Consider the following 19312-nt stretch of genomic DNA (forward strand, 5'->3'; position numbering starts at 1 on the left):
ATCTAGGATGGCTTTAAAAGAGGATTAGCTGAATTAATGGAGGAAAAGTATATCAGTGCCTGCTAGCTATGATGGCTATTGCTCTGTCTGCACAGTCAGAGGTGGTAATGCTTCTGAATAACAATTACTGGAAACCTCAGGAGGGGAGGGTGCTATTGTGCTTGAATCCTGCTTGTGGGTTTCTCATAGACAACTGGGTGGCCACTGAAAGCAGGATGCTGGACTAGACAGGCCATTGGCCTGATCCAGTGGGCTCTTCTTAGGTTCTTATGCAGAGTTATGAACTCCTAAGTGGTGAAAGGAGCAGGGTAACCGTCCTGCCAAAGTAAATGCAGATGTTCTAGATCTGAAACAAGTCCATAATCTTGATCCTCTTATAAACAACAAAGAGTTATCCTAATATTCAACTTCAGGTTATCCCAATGTGGCCATTCATCACAACTTACTTATCTGCAGCCACTGCTACAACTGTAGAGAGAATGGTGTTTCTTGTCTCTTTGCCTCCAAATCCTCCTCCCATTCTCTTGACTCTAACCACAATTCGATTTGACGGGACCCCTAAGGCATTGGCAACAAATTCCTGGTACCAAAAAAAAAAAAAAATACATCAGCCTACAGGCAACAATAGAGTCACTGAGAACAAGACACAAGAGCAATCCTACTCTTGAAAAGACGTTTATATATACACTACAATACAGTGTCACCAATTAATGAGCATCTCACTGGAATTTCTAGTACTGCTCTGAAACATCTTTGGCTAGCTTACTGGCTCACTTGTAATTAATAGTACAAAGAAGCACGAAGTCCAGGTCTCTTTGGTGTCCATTTATTTACATAGGACTTTTTACAAAGTTGAGTGGGAAAGAAGGACTGGTAGCTTTGAAAAATAAAATATAAATGCCTCCATTTCTCCACAAACATGCAGCTTTTTGAAGGTGCAGATCTAGCAGGCAGAGTTTTGTTTATGTTTTTCAAGTGCAAATAGCCTCATCAGGGGAGGTGCTGATAAGTTGTGGTTTCAGGGCAGGCAGGCAGGCAGGCAGGCAGAAATTTATTTTTAATGCTTTATTTCCCCGGCTGCTGTCCTAAAAACATGAGAAGAGCCCTGGAAATCTAGTCCAACACCTGTTCTCAAAGCAGCCAAGCCAGATGCCTATGGGAGGCACCCAAATGCAATAGCACTCTCCCCACTAATGATTCTCAGCAGCTAATACTCAAGTAAAACATAGGCTGAGGGAAATTCCTCTACTGAAATTAACATCTGTATTGGTGGATTCCTCACTGGTACAAAGGTCTACAGTGGAGGAGGGAAATGTTACATTCTCTTTCTCTGATTCCATTAATTTTCAGCCCATCCTGCACTGATGCTAATGCGCTTTTAAAAGCCTGCATGTTAGATGCAAATATGAGTTTAACATCATGTGTAGTTTGTCCCAACCAGCAGATGGCTCCACATCTTAGGTAGAATACTTCTGAGGTGGAAATGGGTGTGCCACAAATAAACTGAAATCACACAAATTCATAGAAGGCCAGGCCATAAATTCCTGCTAACCAAGCTGGCCAAGGAGACTGAATCTTACACTCTGGGAAACCTCAAATCACAGAACAACAAAAGATGGTACTCCACAAAAACCACAGGATGCCTTTACTCCAGCACTGCCCTGTGGCTTCTTCATAAGCATCCAGTATTTATAAAAGGAGACAAACATAATCGCAAAGCACTTATGCAAACCAGGTGGGTTTTTGTTCAGCAATATCGCACAGGTTTTGTACTTCAATTTCACGGCTTCATTCGCCAGCTTAACGCTTTCACAAGGGATTGCCTCACCTGTGTCTTTGTTAGGTTCTGAGTAGATACAAAGAGCTCCATTTCTCCATCTTCTCTCTTTGGCACAGCAATAGTACAGTGAGACTCCAGATAAAAATGCTCCTGTCCACCGATATATATCTCACCTGGAAGGGGGAAAGAAGAAACCTCCCAATGTAGTAACTATCTAAGTCCAAAGGATTACTGGGGACTTAAATGAGCCTTCCAGCCACCAAATTTCTTCTTTTGAGTGCTCAAAATCTAAGAGCTCGGGAGGAAATGAAGATCCTGTGTCTATCTCTTGCCTTCATCACCTTGCTGCCACCTACAGCACCACCTGCGGAACGTCTCCCAGTTCCCAAACAATCTCTCTTCCTTCCCTCTTCTCTTTAATTTCTTCTTAACAGGAAGAAACTGGATTCCCTGGACTTTCACACCGCTCAGAGATCGGGGTGGCATGCAACAGTCTACAGTCTCCAATCACAAGAGCCCTCAAACGAGCCACACCTCCCAGAGTAGAGACCACTCCATTGTGCTCTTAGCCAGAGCAGTCAACAGCCAACTGTCGGTATTTTGTAGGTGGGTGGGTTTCAAGCGCATACCAGGACATTTAGATTTGCACACAATTCAAGTGCAACAAAACTACTTTTAAGAAGAAATGGACTTTTTGCAGTTAAGAAGTTGATGGGGGGATGAATTGAAAAGTGTGGAATGAACGAATGATAATGGGGAGATGTATAAACACTCTTCAAGCAGGATGAAAACTCCTTGTCACAGAACTTCCCCACATGGATATCTGAAGATCAGATACACTCCAACCTCCACGAGATAAGCTTTGTGCAAGCAAATCAGGATAAAACCTGGAGGAGCCCTCAGACAAGTTGGGATCCTCCAACCAACCAGTTTGCTCAAGGAAATGTTGCCAAGTTTCACCCAATTCTGGGAAATGGGAAGAGCTTGGGCTAAACCGTGGACCAAACCAATGTGTTCTACTGATGGTTCTCCCATTTCTAACCATTTTTCCAGAATTGGAATCTCAAGCTTGTTACGCTAGTATGATTCATGTGAAGATTGCATAACATTAATGATTTTCTTAGATGCACATAACCTTACAAAGAAGAAAAAGGGATCTCACCTTCTACAATATGATCAGCCTCTTCAAATCCTTTCTGGATGTTCCCTTTCTCAATCTTCCTCACAAGCTCAAAGAAGGACTGTTTTTCAATGGCTTCCTGGGAAAATTACAGGAAAATGATGGATATTTGGAAGTGCAACAGACAGCTTGGCTTGCTGTGTATAGATGCCCTCGAATCTCTGCCTTTCCATTCTGCTTGATAAAGTGCTGCATAACTTAGCCATGGTTGGGTCACTTCTAAAACATAACCTCACCTATTTTGCATCTGGGATTAGAGGCAATACAGAACAGAGATCCTCTACCTTTGACAGCTGTGTGGAAGAAAAAACACTTTGGTGAAGCAGTGTAAGTGTTGAGGGGTGAAAAAAGCAGCACACTGTAGGGATGCAATAGAAAAATAGCACCCTTGTGCAAGATTGTGCAAGAGGAAGCATCTGCTGACTTGTTCCCCCACACGCCTGGGTCAGTGTCGCGCTGCCTAAACCGCAAAGCTTACGCGGCTGTCATGCTGTCTGGTAGAGAAGTTATTCTAAGAAATGCAAACCCTAGCTGTTTTCCACCCGAGTGCTACACGTGTATATGCAACATGATGTAATGTGCGCAAGGCTAATAAACATGCAAGGCTGCTGGGGGAGAGAGCTCACTCCTTGCTTAAACCTTCACCCATGACTCTTCGTCATTTTTCCTCCGCACCTGGTGGGCTGGTTTCCCGACAAATGGTACCTCGTGTGATTGCCTGAACGGCTTCCAGGACGCGTGCTGTCAAAGACGGTCCTTCCTGCTACTCACCCGCCCGGCACGGGCTCAGGCGCCTTCTCATCTTCGGATCCCCGGTGAGTAGCTATTTTTCTATTTTTATCATGGGTTCTGCGCTCTCCAACCCTCAGAAACAATTTTTAAAAGACATGCAGCACCTCCTTCGGGAAAATAAACAGCAAGTTCCTGACGGTGATCTAATTGCATTGATTCTGGCCATAGATGAACACTGTCCGTGGTTCCCTGACGAGGGGACGTGGGAAATTCCAGACTGGGATAGGATTGGCAACCACTTTCATGGCCATGGCCGCATAAATCTTCACGTCCTTAGTGCCTGGGCTGAAGTCCGTGGCTGCATGGCAACTCTTACGCCCAAAAACATCCTCTTGGCTTCGTTGCAACCACAACAAAAAACAGTCCTGAATATGCCTTTCATATATCCGGCTGCACCGCTTCAACCACCACCTTTTACTCCGCCACGACCACCAGATTATCAGCCTCCGCCGACGCCACTGGGGACTGCAATTAAACAAGCAGCCCCCCTCTTAGGTTTTTCATCTGGCACAGAACTTTTTCCTGTCTTGGTACCTGCTGGACCAGGGGGAGGGCCACCTCGTCATGAACAATTTGACTATAGACTAATTAAAGAGGTGCATGACTCCGTCCAGAAAAACGGCATCCAGGCTCCATATACATTGGGTCTGTTGAACACTATTTTTCAGCAGCCCTGTCTTCCGGAGGACATAAAATTGTTGGCTAGGACCATACTGCCACCGTCTGGAGTCATTGTATTTATGCAGGAATGGCAATTTCTGTGCCAACAAGAAGCCCCAAATGTTGCCATGGCTTTAAACAATGCAGCAGCAGCAGCAGCGGCCGCAGCTCCAGCACCTGCCGCAGGAGGAGCACCTCCCCCCCCCTCCAGTCCTTACTCCTCAGGACGTTATGCATGGTCTTATTGGAACTGGCAATTTTTTTACCATCGCCCAACAGATTGCTGCAGGCGCTGCATATTGGGAAGTTGCTACCCGCTGCGCCCAGACAGCGTTTCAAAAGGTGCCTGACACGAAGGGTGACAGTACGTCCCGTTGGGGTACTGTTCGCCAAGGTCCAAATGAGCCATATGCTGCCTTTATCGATTGCCTATATGACTCTTTGAAGCGCCAAATAGCAGACACTCAAGTTCAGGAGGTGATCTTGAAACAACTTGCCTTTGATAATGCGAGTGAGGATTGTAGAGTGGCACTTCGCCCTCTGATCAGCCAGCAAGGGATAAACATAGCCGACATGCTAAAGGCTTGTCAGTCCATCGGCTCAGAAAGCCACAAGGCACGGCTACTTGCCGCAGCTTTATCCCAGGCTGCCAACCCTATGAAAGACAAACTTTGTTTTGGATGCAATAAGCCTGGCCATTTCCGCGCACAATGCCGCTCCACTGGCAGTCAGTCTGGAAAGCGCCCCCCCTCTAAGTGTCCTATCTGCAAGAAAGGCTTTCATTGGGCAAATCAATGCCACTCAAACCCTGCTAATCAGAATCAAACCTCTAGCCAAGGACAATCATCCCAGAACCAGGGAAACCGGCAAACGGGCCCTCCCCGGGCCCCAGTAAATCAATAGGGGGACAATGTTTGATGCCACAACTTATTCTCACTCAGGATGTACGATTCCCGGTTCCATTTTGTCCTCACAAAGCCTTGGTTATAGCCTGTGGATTTGCTATAGACAATTCTCAACGTTGTCTTGTCTTGCCACTTGCCTCTGCACAAACTGTTGGGGTATATGCTGTGCCTGGAACCATTCAAGGACCCTATGATTCAATCACCATTACGCTATATGCTGATCGCCCCTGCCATCTCCCATCTGGCACGCCAGTGGCTAAAGTCATACTGCTCCCTGCGGATGCCACAACTCCTACAGATACCCCCTTAATTGCTGCAGCAATGCCTCTCACAGCTCAGCGCCCTACCTTAAAAATGACACTGGGTGGACGTGAGGTAGAGGGGGTTCTAGATACAGGGGCAGACGTTACTGTGATTGCTAAACAAGCCTGGCCTCCCGAATGGCCTACAAAGGCAGCTGCCCAAGTTTTGGGTGTCAGGGGAGAAACCCCAGCTTGTCAAAGCCTTCACCCAATTATGATTCAAGGCCCTTCGGGTCTTTCTGTCACCATTTATCCTCTCATTTTGGACATTCCTGTTTGTCTTTGGGGACGGGATGTTCTTGAAGCCTCAGGCTCTTCCATTCAGACAAATTTATTCTAAGGGCCGCCCCTGCACACCCGAGGACCACGCTAGCCCTCACCTGGACATCAAACACGCCTGTTTGGGTTGAGCAATGGCCTCTGACTAAAGACAAACTTGCAGCGGCGGCCCAGCTTGTCTCGGAACAACTTCGCCTCGGACACATAGAGCCTTCTTCCTCCCCATGGAATACACCAATTTTTGTCATCAAAAAGAAAACCTCTGGCCATTGGAGGCTCATTCAGGATTTAAGGATGGTAAACAACCAGATGCAACCTATGGGCGCATTACAGCCTGGTTTTCCTAATCTTAATATGATACCAAAAGACCACAAACTTCTGGTGGTAGATATAAAAGACTGCTTCTTTTCCATACCACTAGCCCCGGCAGATCGTCAGCGTTTTGCCTTTACATTGCCTGTTCTCAACAATGCTCAACCAACGGAACGCTACCAATGGGTTGTTCTGCCACAAGGTATGAGAAATTCTCCAACTTTATGCCAGCACTTTGTCAATTTAGCCCTAAAACCTTTCCGCCAGCGCCACCTAGAGGTTATTTGTTGTCATTACATGGATGATATCCTTGTGGCTGCACAGGACATATCAATGGAATTATTAAAAGACCTTACATCTGCCCTGACAGATTTTGGACTGTGTATTGCCCCAGATAAGGTTCAGCAAACTTTGCCTATGTTATATCTTGGACATAAATTGACACAACAAGCTGCCATTCCGGTTGTTCCCCAATTGTCTTTTCCTGCCCGCCTAAGGCTGGTTGACCTTCAACAACTTTTGGGACACCTGAATTGGATAAAGAATTACCTTAATCTGCCTACTAGCACCTTGTCACCATTGTTTTCTGCCTTACAAGGACACAAACTACCTGGAGAAGTCATCCCAGTTACAGAAGAAATGCTACAAGCCTTACAACAGGTTAATGCTTTATTAAGAGACCGAATGGTGGATCGCATAGACACTCTGCACAATGTGCAGTTATCCTTGGCAATTTTTTCCACACCCTTGCTGCCTACAGCCATTCTCTACTCACAGAAATCGGCTGCCCCCTCGGGTGTCAACATTGTGGAATGGATCCACCTTCCGCATACTCCACCGCGCAACATTTATTCCTCTCCAGCGGCTGTAATGGATTTGGTAATTAAAGGGCGCGCTCGAGCAAAAGCCCTCTCTGGACTGGACGTTGAAAAAATTTACTTGCCTTTTTCACTCACAGAAACACAACACCTGATTTCCACCTCCGTGGCTACTCAAGTAGCACTTGTGGATTTTTTGGGAACCATCACGCATAATCCCCCCTCTGATCCACGCCTGTCTTTTCTTTCTCAAACTGTCTATACTTTAAAAACTGCTCTCTCTCCGACCCCCATCCCCTCTGCCCTTACCCTTTTCACTGATGGGTCAAAAACGCGGGGGGTGGTGGCATGGGAGGAGGGTGGAAAATGGAAAACTGAATTTACTGAGCAACAGAGGTCCGCCCAGCGGGCTGAACTTGCTGCTGTAATCCTTGCCTTTCAACTCTTTCCTGATAAACCTTTTAATTTGCTTGTTGATACACAATATGTGTATCGCCTTTTGTCTTCCCTGCCTGTTTCTTATATCACGCCTGCGTTAGATGCTGATTTGTTTGTTCTTTTTTCTACCTTGCAGTATCTTATTCAAGAACGCCGTCATCCTTTTTATGTTGCACACCTTCATTCCCACACCAATCACCCAGGGTTTTTGGCTCAGGGAAATGCCGTGGCAGACGCTGCACTGCGATCTGAAGTGTTTTCCTTGTTTTCTGACCCTATTCTCTCTCATTCTACCTTTCACCAGCCTGCTAAAGTTTTGGCAAAAATGTTTAAAATCCCTATTGCACAGGCACGAGACATTGTCTCTCAATGTTCTATCTGTTCTAAGGCTCCAACCATGATTCCCTTTGATGCGGTGAACCCTAGGGGTACGTCCCCTCTTGCGGTTTGGCAGATGGATGTTACTCACACCCCTCTGCTCGCACCATTTTCAAAAGTTCACTTGACAGTGGACACCTCATCTGGATTTATCTGGGCCACCCCATTGAAGGGTGAGACCGCTCGTCACGTCATTCAGCACACCCTGCGCTGTTTTGCTGTGATGGGTAAGCCACAAAGCATTAAAACGGATAATGGCCCAGCCTATATTTCCTCTCAGTTTTCATCCTTTTGTGATTTATGGAATGTGAAATTAATCCATGGTTTGCCTTTCAATTCAACAGGACAGGCGATTGTGGAGAGGGCGCACCTGACCTTCAAGACTCTGCTGTCCAAACAACTTGGAGGTCGAAATGCCCCCTCTGCCGAGATTCTTTCAATTGTGCATACTGTTTTATTCACTCTTAACCATATTTGTATCCCATAATAAGGAATATACACCGGCTGAGATTCATTTTCGAAAAGCAGAGCCTTTGGCTCGACCTCTTGTATCTTACAGACAGCTACCTGATCCAACATGGCATGGTCCTGTGCCACTCATCTCCTGGGGACGCGGCTACGTGGCAGTGGACCTGGATGGACGGCCTACCTGGTTACCAGCGCGCTGTGTGCGACCCTGGCGAGCTTCTGCCTCGGAATGAAATTTATGACTCTGATTAAATAAAATAAAAAAGGAGGGCATGTAGGGATGCAATAGAAAAATAGCACCCTTGTGCAAGATTGTGCAAGAGGAAGCATCTGCTGACTTGTTCCCCCACACGCCTGGGTCAGTGTCGCGCTGCCTAAACCGCAAAGCTTACGCGGCTGTCATGCTGTCTGGTAGAGAAGTTATTCTAAGAAATGCAAACCCTAGCTGTTTTCCACCCGAGTGCTACACGTGTATATGCAACATGATGTAATGTGCGCAAGGCTAATAAACATGCAAGGCTGCTGGGGGAGAGAGCTCACTCCTTGCTTAAACCTTCACCCATGACTCTTCGTCATTTTTCCTCCGCACCTGGTGGGCTGGTTTCCCGACAGCACACAACCCAATTCCGTTCTTCACAACTCCCAGAGCTTCAAGATCCATCTCTTTATTGGATGCAGTCACCCTACTTGGATCTCCTATTCATCGGGATTAACATCAGTATCTAACCCTGCTGCTGAAATAAGTGCAACAGACTTCCACTCACATGACAGGACTTTCCTTTACTCACTTCCACAGTGCAGCCTCTAGCATGCCCTCAAAATCTTCTCCAGAGGTTTGCAGGACCTCCAGGGCAGGTTTTGAGGGTGTATGGAGGGTTGCAAGATGGAGAAGAGGAAGTGGACCTCTAGATACTGTGCAGAAGTCCACCTGCCCAGCATTGGATATAAACTGGATAAAATCACAAGCGGTGTCCCTGCTGGAGCTAAGCAAGTCTGGGTCTAGCCAACGCTTGGATAGGAGACAATCTAGGACCATCAGCTCAGGGATATAGGTTGTATGGCTCTGGCCTATAAGGAATGGGCTTTATGCATGTAGGACAACACAATGGAATAGGGGCCAACATCTGTATGTCAGAAGGGGCCCAAGAGCAGAAAAAGACTGCCCCCTATGGACAGAACACAGGCTATACACATATAGCACAGAGACAGTAGTTGTATGGATCTAAATAAATTATTAAATAAAAGGAATATTCTGTGTCTTAATTCTCTCTTTCTATTTTCACCCATCCGTATCAGAATCATAGTAGTAAAAACTCAAATAGCTGCCTCCAAAGGATTTTTTTAAAAATCTCGACTAATCATTTAGAAGGGGATTGCATTAGTGTCACCTTACCTCAATGGTGACAATCGGCGTAAGGTCTTCATATGTGATCTTCACTACTCTGGCAGCTCTTCGGGAATGTTCTTGTGTGTCTGCCAATATTCCACCAATGATGTGGCCAACGCATGTGACCTACAAGTCAAAAGACTTCAGTTTATTCACTGACTTCTGGGAATCTCAGTTCTGTTTTGTTCTTTGTGCTGTGGCGTTTAATTTTGGACACAGTATCTTTGAAATGCATCTTCATTTAAAGGGGGTGGGGCAGGATTTTGAATTAAGATATGCAGTTAAATAACAGTAGGAGGTAAAACTTCAATGCACACAATCAGAAGTGACCCACTGAGTTCAAGTGGAAGTACTTGTTTTTCACATAAGAGTAGACAAGATGGAAGCCTTGCACAATACGTCTGCACCAGCTCGATTCCCCTTGATTATCATTTCAAGTACAGCAAGTTTGTGCCTTATCCTATTTTCTGCCATTCATTCCCATGCTTAGAATTCTACTAACAAGTTCCTGACATGAATAACTGTTAATACTTCATCAGGGAGGCATCAACATCTTGCAATTAGTTTGCAGGTTAACTGTGCAATTATTTTAATTCCAGCCCTTGTCCCACGTATCCTCCTTCATTAGTAGAGGTTCTCTTCCATTTTTTCTTTTCTTTTCTTTTTTTGAACATGCATAAATCTACTAATTCACTACAGAATTTCTTCTATTAATTTCTGAAGGGGAGTATGGGGGTGAAAAGGTACTGGAAGCCTTTAGGTAGGAAACATAAGCAAATATTTGGGAATATCCTTTCTAAAGAACAGGCAGATGGATTTTATCTCCTGATCTCAAGCATTATAGCATTAAGCTTGGAGAGAAAGACCTCTGCCTCCTCTTCAAGGGTAAAAAAAACCAGCATCCCCCCACCAACTCAGCAGTTAATGCAGTCAGAAATGCTGACTTGAAGTGGAGATTCAGGGTACTCTCTGTGTGTCTCCTATCTTATCTCCAGTCTTGGCTGCAAGTCCTGGAAGACCTGCTCCCTGCCTTGCAGGCCTTTTCCACCTGGCATGGGAAAGCAAGGCCCTGACTGACTCCAACTACAAAAGCTGAGGTGGCTGAACAGACTCTTGGTCTGGGGTATTGTTTGGAGAGGGGCGTTGTTGCTGTTTAAAGATACAATATCAATATCCGAGGAGAAGGAGGAGGAGATTTGTGGTACTTTGCGCTTTATTTACAGATCAGGAGATCTTAGAAAGCAGTTGGGGCTGGCAGGCCAAATCTGGCCCAGAGTCTGCGGGTTAGCCACTCTTGCCTTAGCTACAGCTTTGCACATTTTACAAAAGGAAGAAAAAAAGGTAACTACATACAGTGTCCTTTGCAAAGACGGTTTCATCATTAGCAATCCCAGTGACGTTACTCCCTGGAACATCCTTAGCAGAGACAAAGCAGACAAAACCAGGGACATTCTGGGCCTCTGTGGTGTCAATAGAACTGAGGAAACAGAACAGCACAGAGAAGCATTACTCTATGTTATCTAGCCCCACAGCTCACATAAGCAGTCTCTGAAGAAAGGATTCCCTAGAGAAAGTTTGGCCAAAGTCCCAAAGCCTAAGTTGCCCAGCTGCCACGTGGCAGACTGGAGTCACAGCACAGTTTGACTCTTCCAGCCCATCATCTTGCAAGCTACTCTCAGTGATGGAAACTGGCTACATGTTGTTGTTGTTTTGTAATATTCTTGAGAGTGGAGGAGGCAAAGGTGCCTGGTGCCTCTGAAGTGATCCTCTAACTGCCAGAGTGGTGGGCACTCGGCTATCACTAGTGTAAGAAAATATATCTGTTGCAGAAGCAATACATACACAATCTTGGCATGGGCTTTGGTGCTGGTAACTAGTGTTATGTACAGCTCATTCTCGTAGTGAGGAATGTCATCACAATAGACTGCCTCCCCACTTGCTTGCTTGGCAGCTGAAAGATGCACAAGGGGTCTCCCCACCATGTCTTCAACGGACTGTCCAGGAGGCACTTCCTGTAACAAAACCAAAGGCTGGTCATACATGCCCAGGACTAGTAGTCAAATGTTGATGCTAATATTGCTGACAAATATAGTATCTTCTCCAAAGGCTAAAATTCCAGTACTGGCAATGGGGCCATGAGGATGCATAGAGCAGTAATCATCATCACATTCAGCCTCATGCAGAGCTCATTCTATGCAGGAAGAAGTGCTCATTTAAACAAATAAATAAGAGGAAAGAAGGCCAAAGTTAGAATGGGAATAAGTTCTTGATCAATATGAGACCTGGGGAACGGAGACAAAGAGTAGCACATTTTATAGACCTGGGAACTGGAAGGCATGATCATTTGGTTCCTCTTACTTACCTGGAAAAACTGTACATTTTTAACAGGATCCTTGTGAAATAATTGAGTGGCACTGGCATACCTAGCAGGGACCGTATCAGCAAGATTATTCTGTAAAAACATATTTGAAATCCAGTGTAAGTCTACTCATATGCCTCTTGCATTTTGCACAGAGCATTACTCTTATTTTTAAAAACAAACAAATCCAAAAACTTATGAACAGCTAATACTACCTATGCAACTTTCCCTCTTTGTGACTTGTGTAAAAAATCAAATCACCCAAAGTTCCAGTTTTGGTCCATCACTGTTAGAGGAGTGATTTGAGAAAGGAGCAAGTCCCCTTTTCCTTTCCAGATTTCCCCCTTTCCCTCCTCCTCCTCTTTTAGTCTGTTATGACAACTGCCCACTATAGACCATGCCAGAAAGCTTCAAGGACCCAGAACTTACAGTGCAAAACACCTACCACAAAAGACATTTCCTCTATTGTGGAGATGGGCAACTTGTGGCTTTCCACATATTGTTGGACTACCAGTCCCATCATTCTTGATAATTGGCTATGCCTGCTGGTGCTGATGGGAGTCCAACAATATTGAAAGAACCACAGGTACCCCATTCCAGCCTTCTCGTATGCCAATTTCTAAAGGAACCCCTAGAACTCAATAGAATCTGTCTCTACACACTATGGATTCCTGCTGAACCCTCAACCCGGCAAGAGGATGGAACCACTCACGTTGCCATTGAGTTCCCTGCCTAATTTCTGAAGCACCGTGAGATAGAACTTGAAGAAGAAGCTGAGGACAAGGGTCCGTCGGAAGTCCACCATGCCACCCGGGGCTGAAGGGGACAGGTTCATCTCGCCAGCCAGCAGGCGACAGGCTTCCTGCAAGAGCTTTTCCCTCCACTCCCTGTAGGGGCATAAACGATAAATTAACCCCAAACTCATTTCATTTGTTCCACAGTCTTTAGGCCAGGTCAGGGGAGTTGTAACCCTCCAGATTATGTGGGGTTCTCCAGGTCCCATCAACTCTAGTCAGCATGGCCAGGAATGATGGGAGTTGTAGTCTAACAACATAAGGATAGCAACAGGTTCCCCATTGCTAACTTAGACTATGTTTATCTCCAATGCATCTGCATCGCTGATGGGGTAAGGACAAAAAGAACCAGCAGTGTCAACATTTATCTTGTATTTATCTTGTATTTTTATCTTGTGAACTGCCCCAAGATCTTTTGATGAAGGGTGTTATAAAAATCTAAGAAATACAAAATAGATAAAAACACAGTAGCAGAAACTGTCAGCAAGGGGTTCGGTACACAAGACTCTCATGCAGGTACATGATGCTATGAGGGTCGTTGTTTTTTCCTTGAAGGTGTAGGACATATGCAAAGACCCTTCTAACCCCTAGATCCAGCAAGCTTTGAAATATAAGCCACACCAGCTTCCTGATGAGGTGATCACCCAGGCAATGGGCCATGAAGGGGAATAATGAGAAGGGGGTCTGTGTGAGATGGCAAATGAGCCCTCAGCTCACAGATAGTTAGAAGGACAATGTGAGAGTTGAAGAGTGAAGTGATGTGAGCCAGAAGAAAAAGCAGCAAGCTGGAAAGAGAGATAGAGAATCTGTTTGAATCAGAGGCTGCAAGATGGATGAAGCAAGGCCCTTTTTGCTGTGAACCTCTCCACTGTAGGCTCAATGTTGTATATATGTGTCAATAAACCATATATCATAAAGACACCACAGTCTCCACTGGGCCACATTCTGAAAAAAATGCCTGGGAATGCTGGGAACCCCTGGAGCCTTGCACCACTTGGAGATTGGGGTGGTGTGCAACAATAATTTCCTCTGTTACACAACACCAGGGTCTAATTCTCCTACCTTCCAATGAGCTCCTGACAAGTTTTGACAGCCAATACAGTTGTGGGAGCCATTCCTCCATAGCTCAGCTTAATATCTTGCACTTGATCAGTTCCTTCTTGAAACAGGACTCTCATCCCACAGGTCACTATAGCAATGTCATCCTCCCGCCTTGAAGCTTGCTTGAATGCTGAGAAATATTCACCCTAGGAGAAGAAAAGGAAACAAATGTTTGCCTCAATTTGTTCTCTTTGAGCACAGGTGGGATCAAGAGAATGGACAGGTTCATAGTCCATTTCTATATCCAGAACTAAAAACCAGAAAGTTCCCAAAAATATGTACTTTATTTTCAACCCAGGGCAGCAAGCGCAAAAAAAGCAGCTGTTAATGCATATCAACAATATTAGCCATTCATTTGTTCATTTGTTCGTTCATTTGTTTGTTCATTTGTTCGTTTGTTTGTTTGCTGCCCATCTGACTGGGTTGCCCCAGCCACTCTGGGCAGCTCCCAACAAAGAAATAGTAAAAACACAAGACAACATCACACACTAAATTCATTCTGCAACTTAGACCTCTTCACTAAACAGCGCATAAAATTAATGTGTAAGGCTAGTTGTTGACGTACTTCCTTCTCTATGAACACTGGTCACTAACAGAAAAGTAGGAATGTCTGGATAGCAAAGTTTTGAGTGGGTTAAAGTAGCCCCGGGCTAGCTGACTATCCATTACCTCCAGTATCAGAATTTAGTGTTTCGTGCCCAGTTTGCCATGCAGTCAAGTGGCACTACCACATGTAATATGGCAGAAGAGGCTGCAGTCTTGGACAGGGTTACTTCCAAATGAGACTTCTTAAAACGAGCAGGATTTAATGTTGTTTTATGTATGCACAGCAGAGGGTGCTGTGAGCTATATTTCTAAAAAGCAAAATTCACTAACTGGCAGACAGAATCACAGAACTGTAGAAATAGGAAGGAGGTTAAACCAGACATGGGGAACCTGTGAACAGATGTTGTGAAACTTCAACTCCCATCTACCCCAGCAAGCATGCCTAAGGGTCAGGGATCAGGGGAGTTGTACTCTCACAATAGCTGGAGGACCACAGATGCCTCATCCCTGGATTAAACCACCCCACTGCAGCAATTCAAAACGTAAGTGTTTGGGTCGTCCTTTGCACTATTTGTACTGAGTCTCAAGCTACACTGCTGCACGTTCCTGCAAAGCAGGCAAGAGATTCCTCCCAAAGCTGATATAACACTGGAAAAGGGAAATCTAATCAATGGTTTCATGCAGTCAGTGGCAGTTTCTATCTTGCACTATGAGACACAGCACCTCTGGGGTCCATATTGCTCTGCCCTGAAAAATAATGCAAGGACATTTCACTTTAGAGCATGGAGTAGTTGTTTTTCAAACTTTCCACTGAATGTAGTTCTTCTGTTTGTTGTATTTCAGAGGATAGGCTTTGGGGAACTTACTTCTCAGCTTCTTCCCTTAATCCTCCAGTGATTACAGAGGGGCAGGACCAAACCAGACCAGTCAGTGAACTTGGCAGGGGGGGGGGGTTCAATTGTAAAAGACAACAGGACTCCTGCACAGTCACTACATAACAGACTCTGACTACATATCCATGAATAGACTTTTGTGACAGCAAACCCAGGCTTATGATTGATTGATTGATTGATTGATTGATTGATTGATTGGCTCTCTCACAAGTGTGTCCATATCCTCCATGTCTATCTCAGCCATGCTTTAATTTATTTATTTTTACATGTACACCTAAATTCATGAAGTGCAAGTCAGCCTGATTCACTAAGAGAGGAGGTCACAATCTTTGCCCATCTTTTCCCAGGAAAGCAACTCTGACCGAGTTACATTTCTACAGGTAGGTGGTAACAAAGCCACTTGGCTCTGATTAATATATTGGAAAGCAAAGGACTCAGCCGGGGAAGGAGATACGCCTGCCTTCCATTTAGAGTAGAGGTGGGGAATCTCTGGCCCTCCAGGCGTTGTACTGTAACTCCCAACATCCCTGACTATTGAGTGTGCCTGTTGGGAGGAGGAATGTGAGTTCCTCACCCCTGAATTACAGGTTCATTCTGGTCCCTCATTTGTGGCACAGAAACAGTTATTCCATGCCAACTTAATAACAGTATACTCTATTGGAACAAGTGCTGAATCCTTGAGAACAAAGAAAACCTAAAATAAATATTACATGACCTCACTTAAAATCAATGGAATTCCATTGCTGGAAAACTACTGTAAGCTGGAGGAGTTCAAGAGGGACTTGTCCTCAACTAACCCTTACAATTTATTCCCAAACAAATGCTTTCACTTCAGTCAAAAAGAGGCAAAAAAGAGGAACAAACTTGGTTCCTTTAACTAGCTGCCTTGAGTTTCCTTGAAAATTAGGCTAACTTCCCCCCAAATAAATAAATAAATACATGAATAAATAATACCATTTTAAATATAAGGGCTGATCCTGAGCAACTATCAAAAAATATTAATCAATGGGCTCTTTTCCCAGAAGTAGGGCCTGAGAAGCAATGGGAGCTGGATAATGTGGTAATCTCTTTCTCTCTCTCTCTCTCTCTCTCTCTCTCTCTCTCTCTCTCTCTCTGTGTGTGTGTGTGTGTGTGTTACATACATACTCCTTCTTGTGCATATTTCACAATGTCCCAGGGTTGCACTTCACTTGAAGTAGCTGGGGAGTATATTGGTTACAGTGGTGCCTCGCAAGACGAAATTAATTGGTTCCGCAAGTTTTTTCTTCTTGCGAGTTTTTCGTCTTGCGAAGCACGGTTTCCCATAGGAATGCATTGAAAATCAATTAATGCGTTCCTAGGGAAACCGCTTGCCAGGCTGGCTGTGCGGAGAAGGGCTTTTCTCCCCACCGCAAGCCTTCAGGACAGGTACGGGAACAGAGGGGAAGGCACGCAGCGCTTTCCCTCTGTTCCCGGGGCTTGCGTGGGAGGAGGGTTTTTCCTCCGCACCGCCAACATTCAGAACAGCATTCTGAATGTTGGCGGTGGGAAGGAAAACCCTCCTCCCATCCCAAGTCTTCAGGAAAGCCATCCGAAGCTGGGCGGCGGGAGGAGGCGTTCCCCCCCCGCCCGGCATCGGAGCTTCGTTCCGATGCCGGGCGGGGGGAGGAGGCGTTCCTCCCCCCCCCGCCCGGCATCGGAGCTTCGTTCCGATGCCGGGCGGGGGGAGGAGGCGTTCCCCCCCCCGCCCGGCATCGGAGCTTCGTTCCGATGCCGGGCGGGGGGAGGAGGTCTGAGGACAGTGGGGAAGACGCGCTGCGCTTCCCCGCTGTCCCGGAGATTTCCCTATGGGCTGTCGTCTTGCGAAGCAAGCCCATAGGGAAATTCGTTTTGCGAAGCGCCTCCAAAACGGAAAACCCTTTCGTCTAGCGGGTTTTCCGTCTTGCGAGGCGTTCGTCTTGCGGGGTACCACTGTATTTTCTAGGAACTAGTCTTTCCTTCATTTTCCTTTCATTTTTGTGATCTTCCTGCATTCCTGAGGAATCATAACATACCCACCTTTCCTTCAAGGATGGATCAGTAGAACCAAGAGAGATTTTGCCTTCCCATTAAAGTAACTGTTGCTCTCTACCTAGCTTTCAAAGCAATGCTATACTGTATTCCAATCACCTCACCTTCCTGCTGAAGGGAATCTCAACCGAGAGCAGTATTTCCTGAGGTTTAAGCTTAGTCTTCCTATAACCAGTGAAGAATGTCTCGTCCATCCTTATAGTCCTCCTTCCCTCTGCAAAAAAAAGACAGTACATAGTGGGTGGAATGTGTAGGGAAATCATATTCCATTTCATTCATTCTTACTATGGTGCTATACTTAATGGATGAATATATTCTAGCAGCTACAGTAATGCTGTAAAGTATATTCCCATAATGTGTGTGCTTTTTCTCTTGTGTACTGTCAGGTACTGACCCTCTTCAGCATCTTTTTGCATGGTTAAGGTCTCCTGAAGACCACTCTAAATGGGTTAAGCAGGACATCCTTGCTGACAAAACTTGGGAAGTCAAAATCATGAACCCAGGACAGGCAGAAATTGGTATCAAGTCAGAGGCTAAAAGGAGGCACTGTTGTGGCAGGGGGCATCCCCAGCATGGGGAGACCCCAAAGGAGTAACACCCTTTAGGGAGGAGCAAGGGGTGGGGATTCTCTTGGTTGTATTAGCATAGATTTTCCTCTCTGGGTAAGAGCCAAGGAGGGAGGGATGTTGGGTGGGGTAGCCACATTTGAGAGGCAGGTTGGTTTCATATATACACCCTAAGTGTTTGTGGTTATGTGATGGCTTCAGTGGAAATCTGGAGTGAGAGGCAACAAGGAAGGAGATGATTGTCAACAGGAGAGTTGCACCCTGCAAGGTTTAATGAGAGGGTTTTGTCTGAGCACCTTCTCATATATGATCAAACCCAGCTTGCCAAAGCACAACCACAGAGGGGTGGTGTGGGTGTGTTAGGGAACACACTTAAGCTCACAAGTACAGTTGCCCAACACTATTCCATGTGAACTGAGTGTGCACCCATGAACTGGTCCAACAATCCTCTTTAATGGTCAAAGATTCTGTGACAGGAATGCAGAGGTTCCTTGACAGACATTGAACAGTGTCAACATTTTTGACCACTTGGATACGCCACTGCATTTGAGCTACCAATACTGCCAAATACAAAATACTGCCTCATATCAACTGCCAAACACTGCAAAATTTTAAACATTGAAATTAATGAAAATATCTGGAGGGCATTTAGAGACTATCTGTGCATTCAGAGTGACCTGGAAAAGATTCGCCATCAAAATCAACAAAGCAAAAGAAGGATCTACTAGAGCAATGCTACCAAGTGTTGTCCACCAAAGCTGATGGAAACAACAGGCGCTGCAGTGCTACCTGATTCACCCCAGAAAGAACAGAGGTACAAAATTCCCTGGGCTGTTATCATTGTCCTAAGTGAGCCAGAAGATGGTTGGTGATGCACCATCTGCCATTCTTACTTAAAGCTTACCATTTGATGCCAAGGTCAGTTTGCTCCCACTTGCCATAAACACTGGATTTAGGTCAGATATTGGACTTGCAGTCATTATATTTCCCCCAAGAGCCTGAAACCAAATACAGAACATGGTTGGGTTAGAAAGCAGCCGGAAAGACATTGCAAGAATACTTCTTTCTGTTTAAACACCGTTACTGAATTATCAAATCCGGGCGGGGGCAGCACCCAACACAGGGGTGGAGCAACATGAGTGAGGGATCTGCTGGAGCCCAAGCCAGTCCACTTGCAGGAACAGGACCCAATCTGAGCCTCTCTCTGCCTACTGTATACTCCATACTCCATATGCCATTGCATCTCAGCTCCCATCAGCACCAGACAACAATCAGGGGTGAGGAGAGCATGGTATCAGAGACAAT

General features: G+C 45.5%; 1 protein-coding gene across 1 annotated transcript in view; it reads right to left on the minus strand.

The window, feature by feature from the left end:
* XDH (xanthine dehydrogenase) overlaps positions 1 to 19312 on the minus strand; it is a 69535-nt gene that overhangs the window by 18325 nt on the left and 31898 nt on the right. The window contains exons 13-23 of the mRNA XM_081000102.1: positions 18912 to 19005; positions 17546 to 17655; positions 13915 to 14099; positions 12771 to 12945; positions 12062 to 12151; positions 11542 to 11711; positions 11053 to 11176; positions 9706 to 9825; positions 2943 to 3039; positions 1829 to 1953; positions 447 to 580 (exon numbers count right to left, since the gene is read on the minus strand). Coding sequence (XP_080856228.1) covers positions 447 to 580; positions 1829 to 1953; positions 2943 to 3039; positions 9706 to 9825; positions 11053 to 11176; positions 11542 to 11711; positions 12062 to 12151; positions 12771 to 12945; positions 13915 to 14099; positions 17546 to 17655; positions 18912 to 19005 — 1424 coding nt within the window. The remainder of the gene's footprint in view (positions 1 to 446; positions 581 to 1828; positions 1954 to 2942; positions 3040 to 9705; positions 9826 to 11052; positions 11177 to 11541; positions 11712 to 12061; positions 12152 to 12770; positions 12946 to 13914; positions 14100 to 17545; positions 17656 to 18911; positions 19006 to 19312) is intronic.

Source organism: Podarcis pityusensis, assembly GCF_964106645.2.
Source record: "Podarcis pityusensis genome assembly, chromosome: 3".
Taxonomy (NCBI): domain Eukaryota; kingdom Metazoa; phylum Chordata; class Lepidosauria; order Squamata; family Lacertidae; genus Podarcis; species Podarcis pityusensis.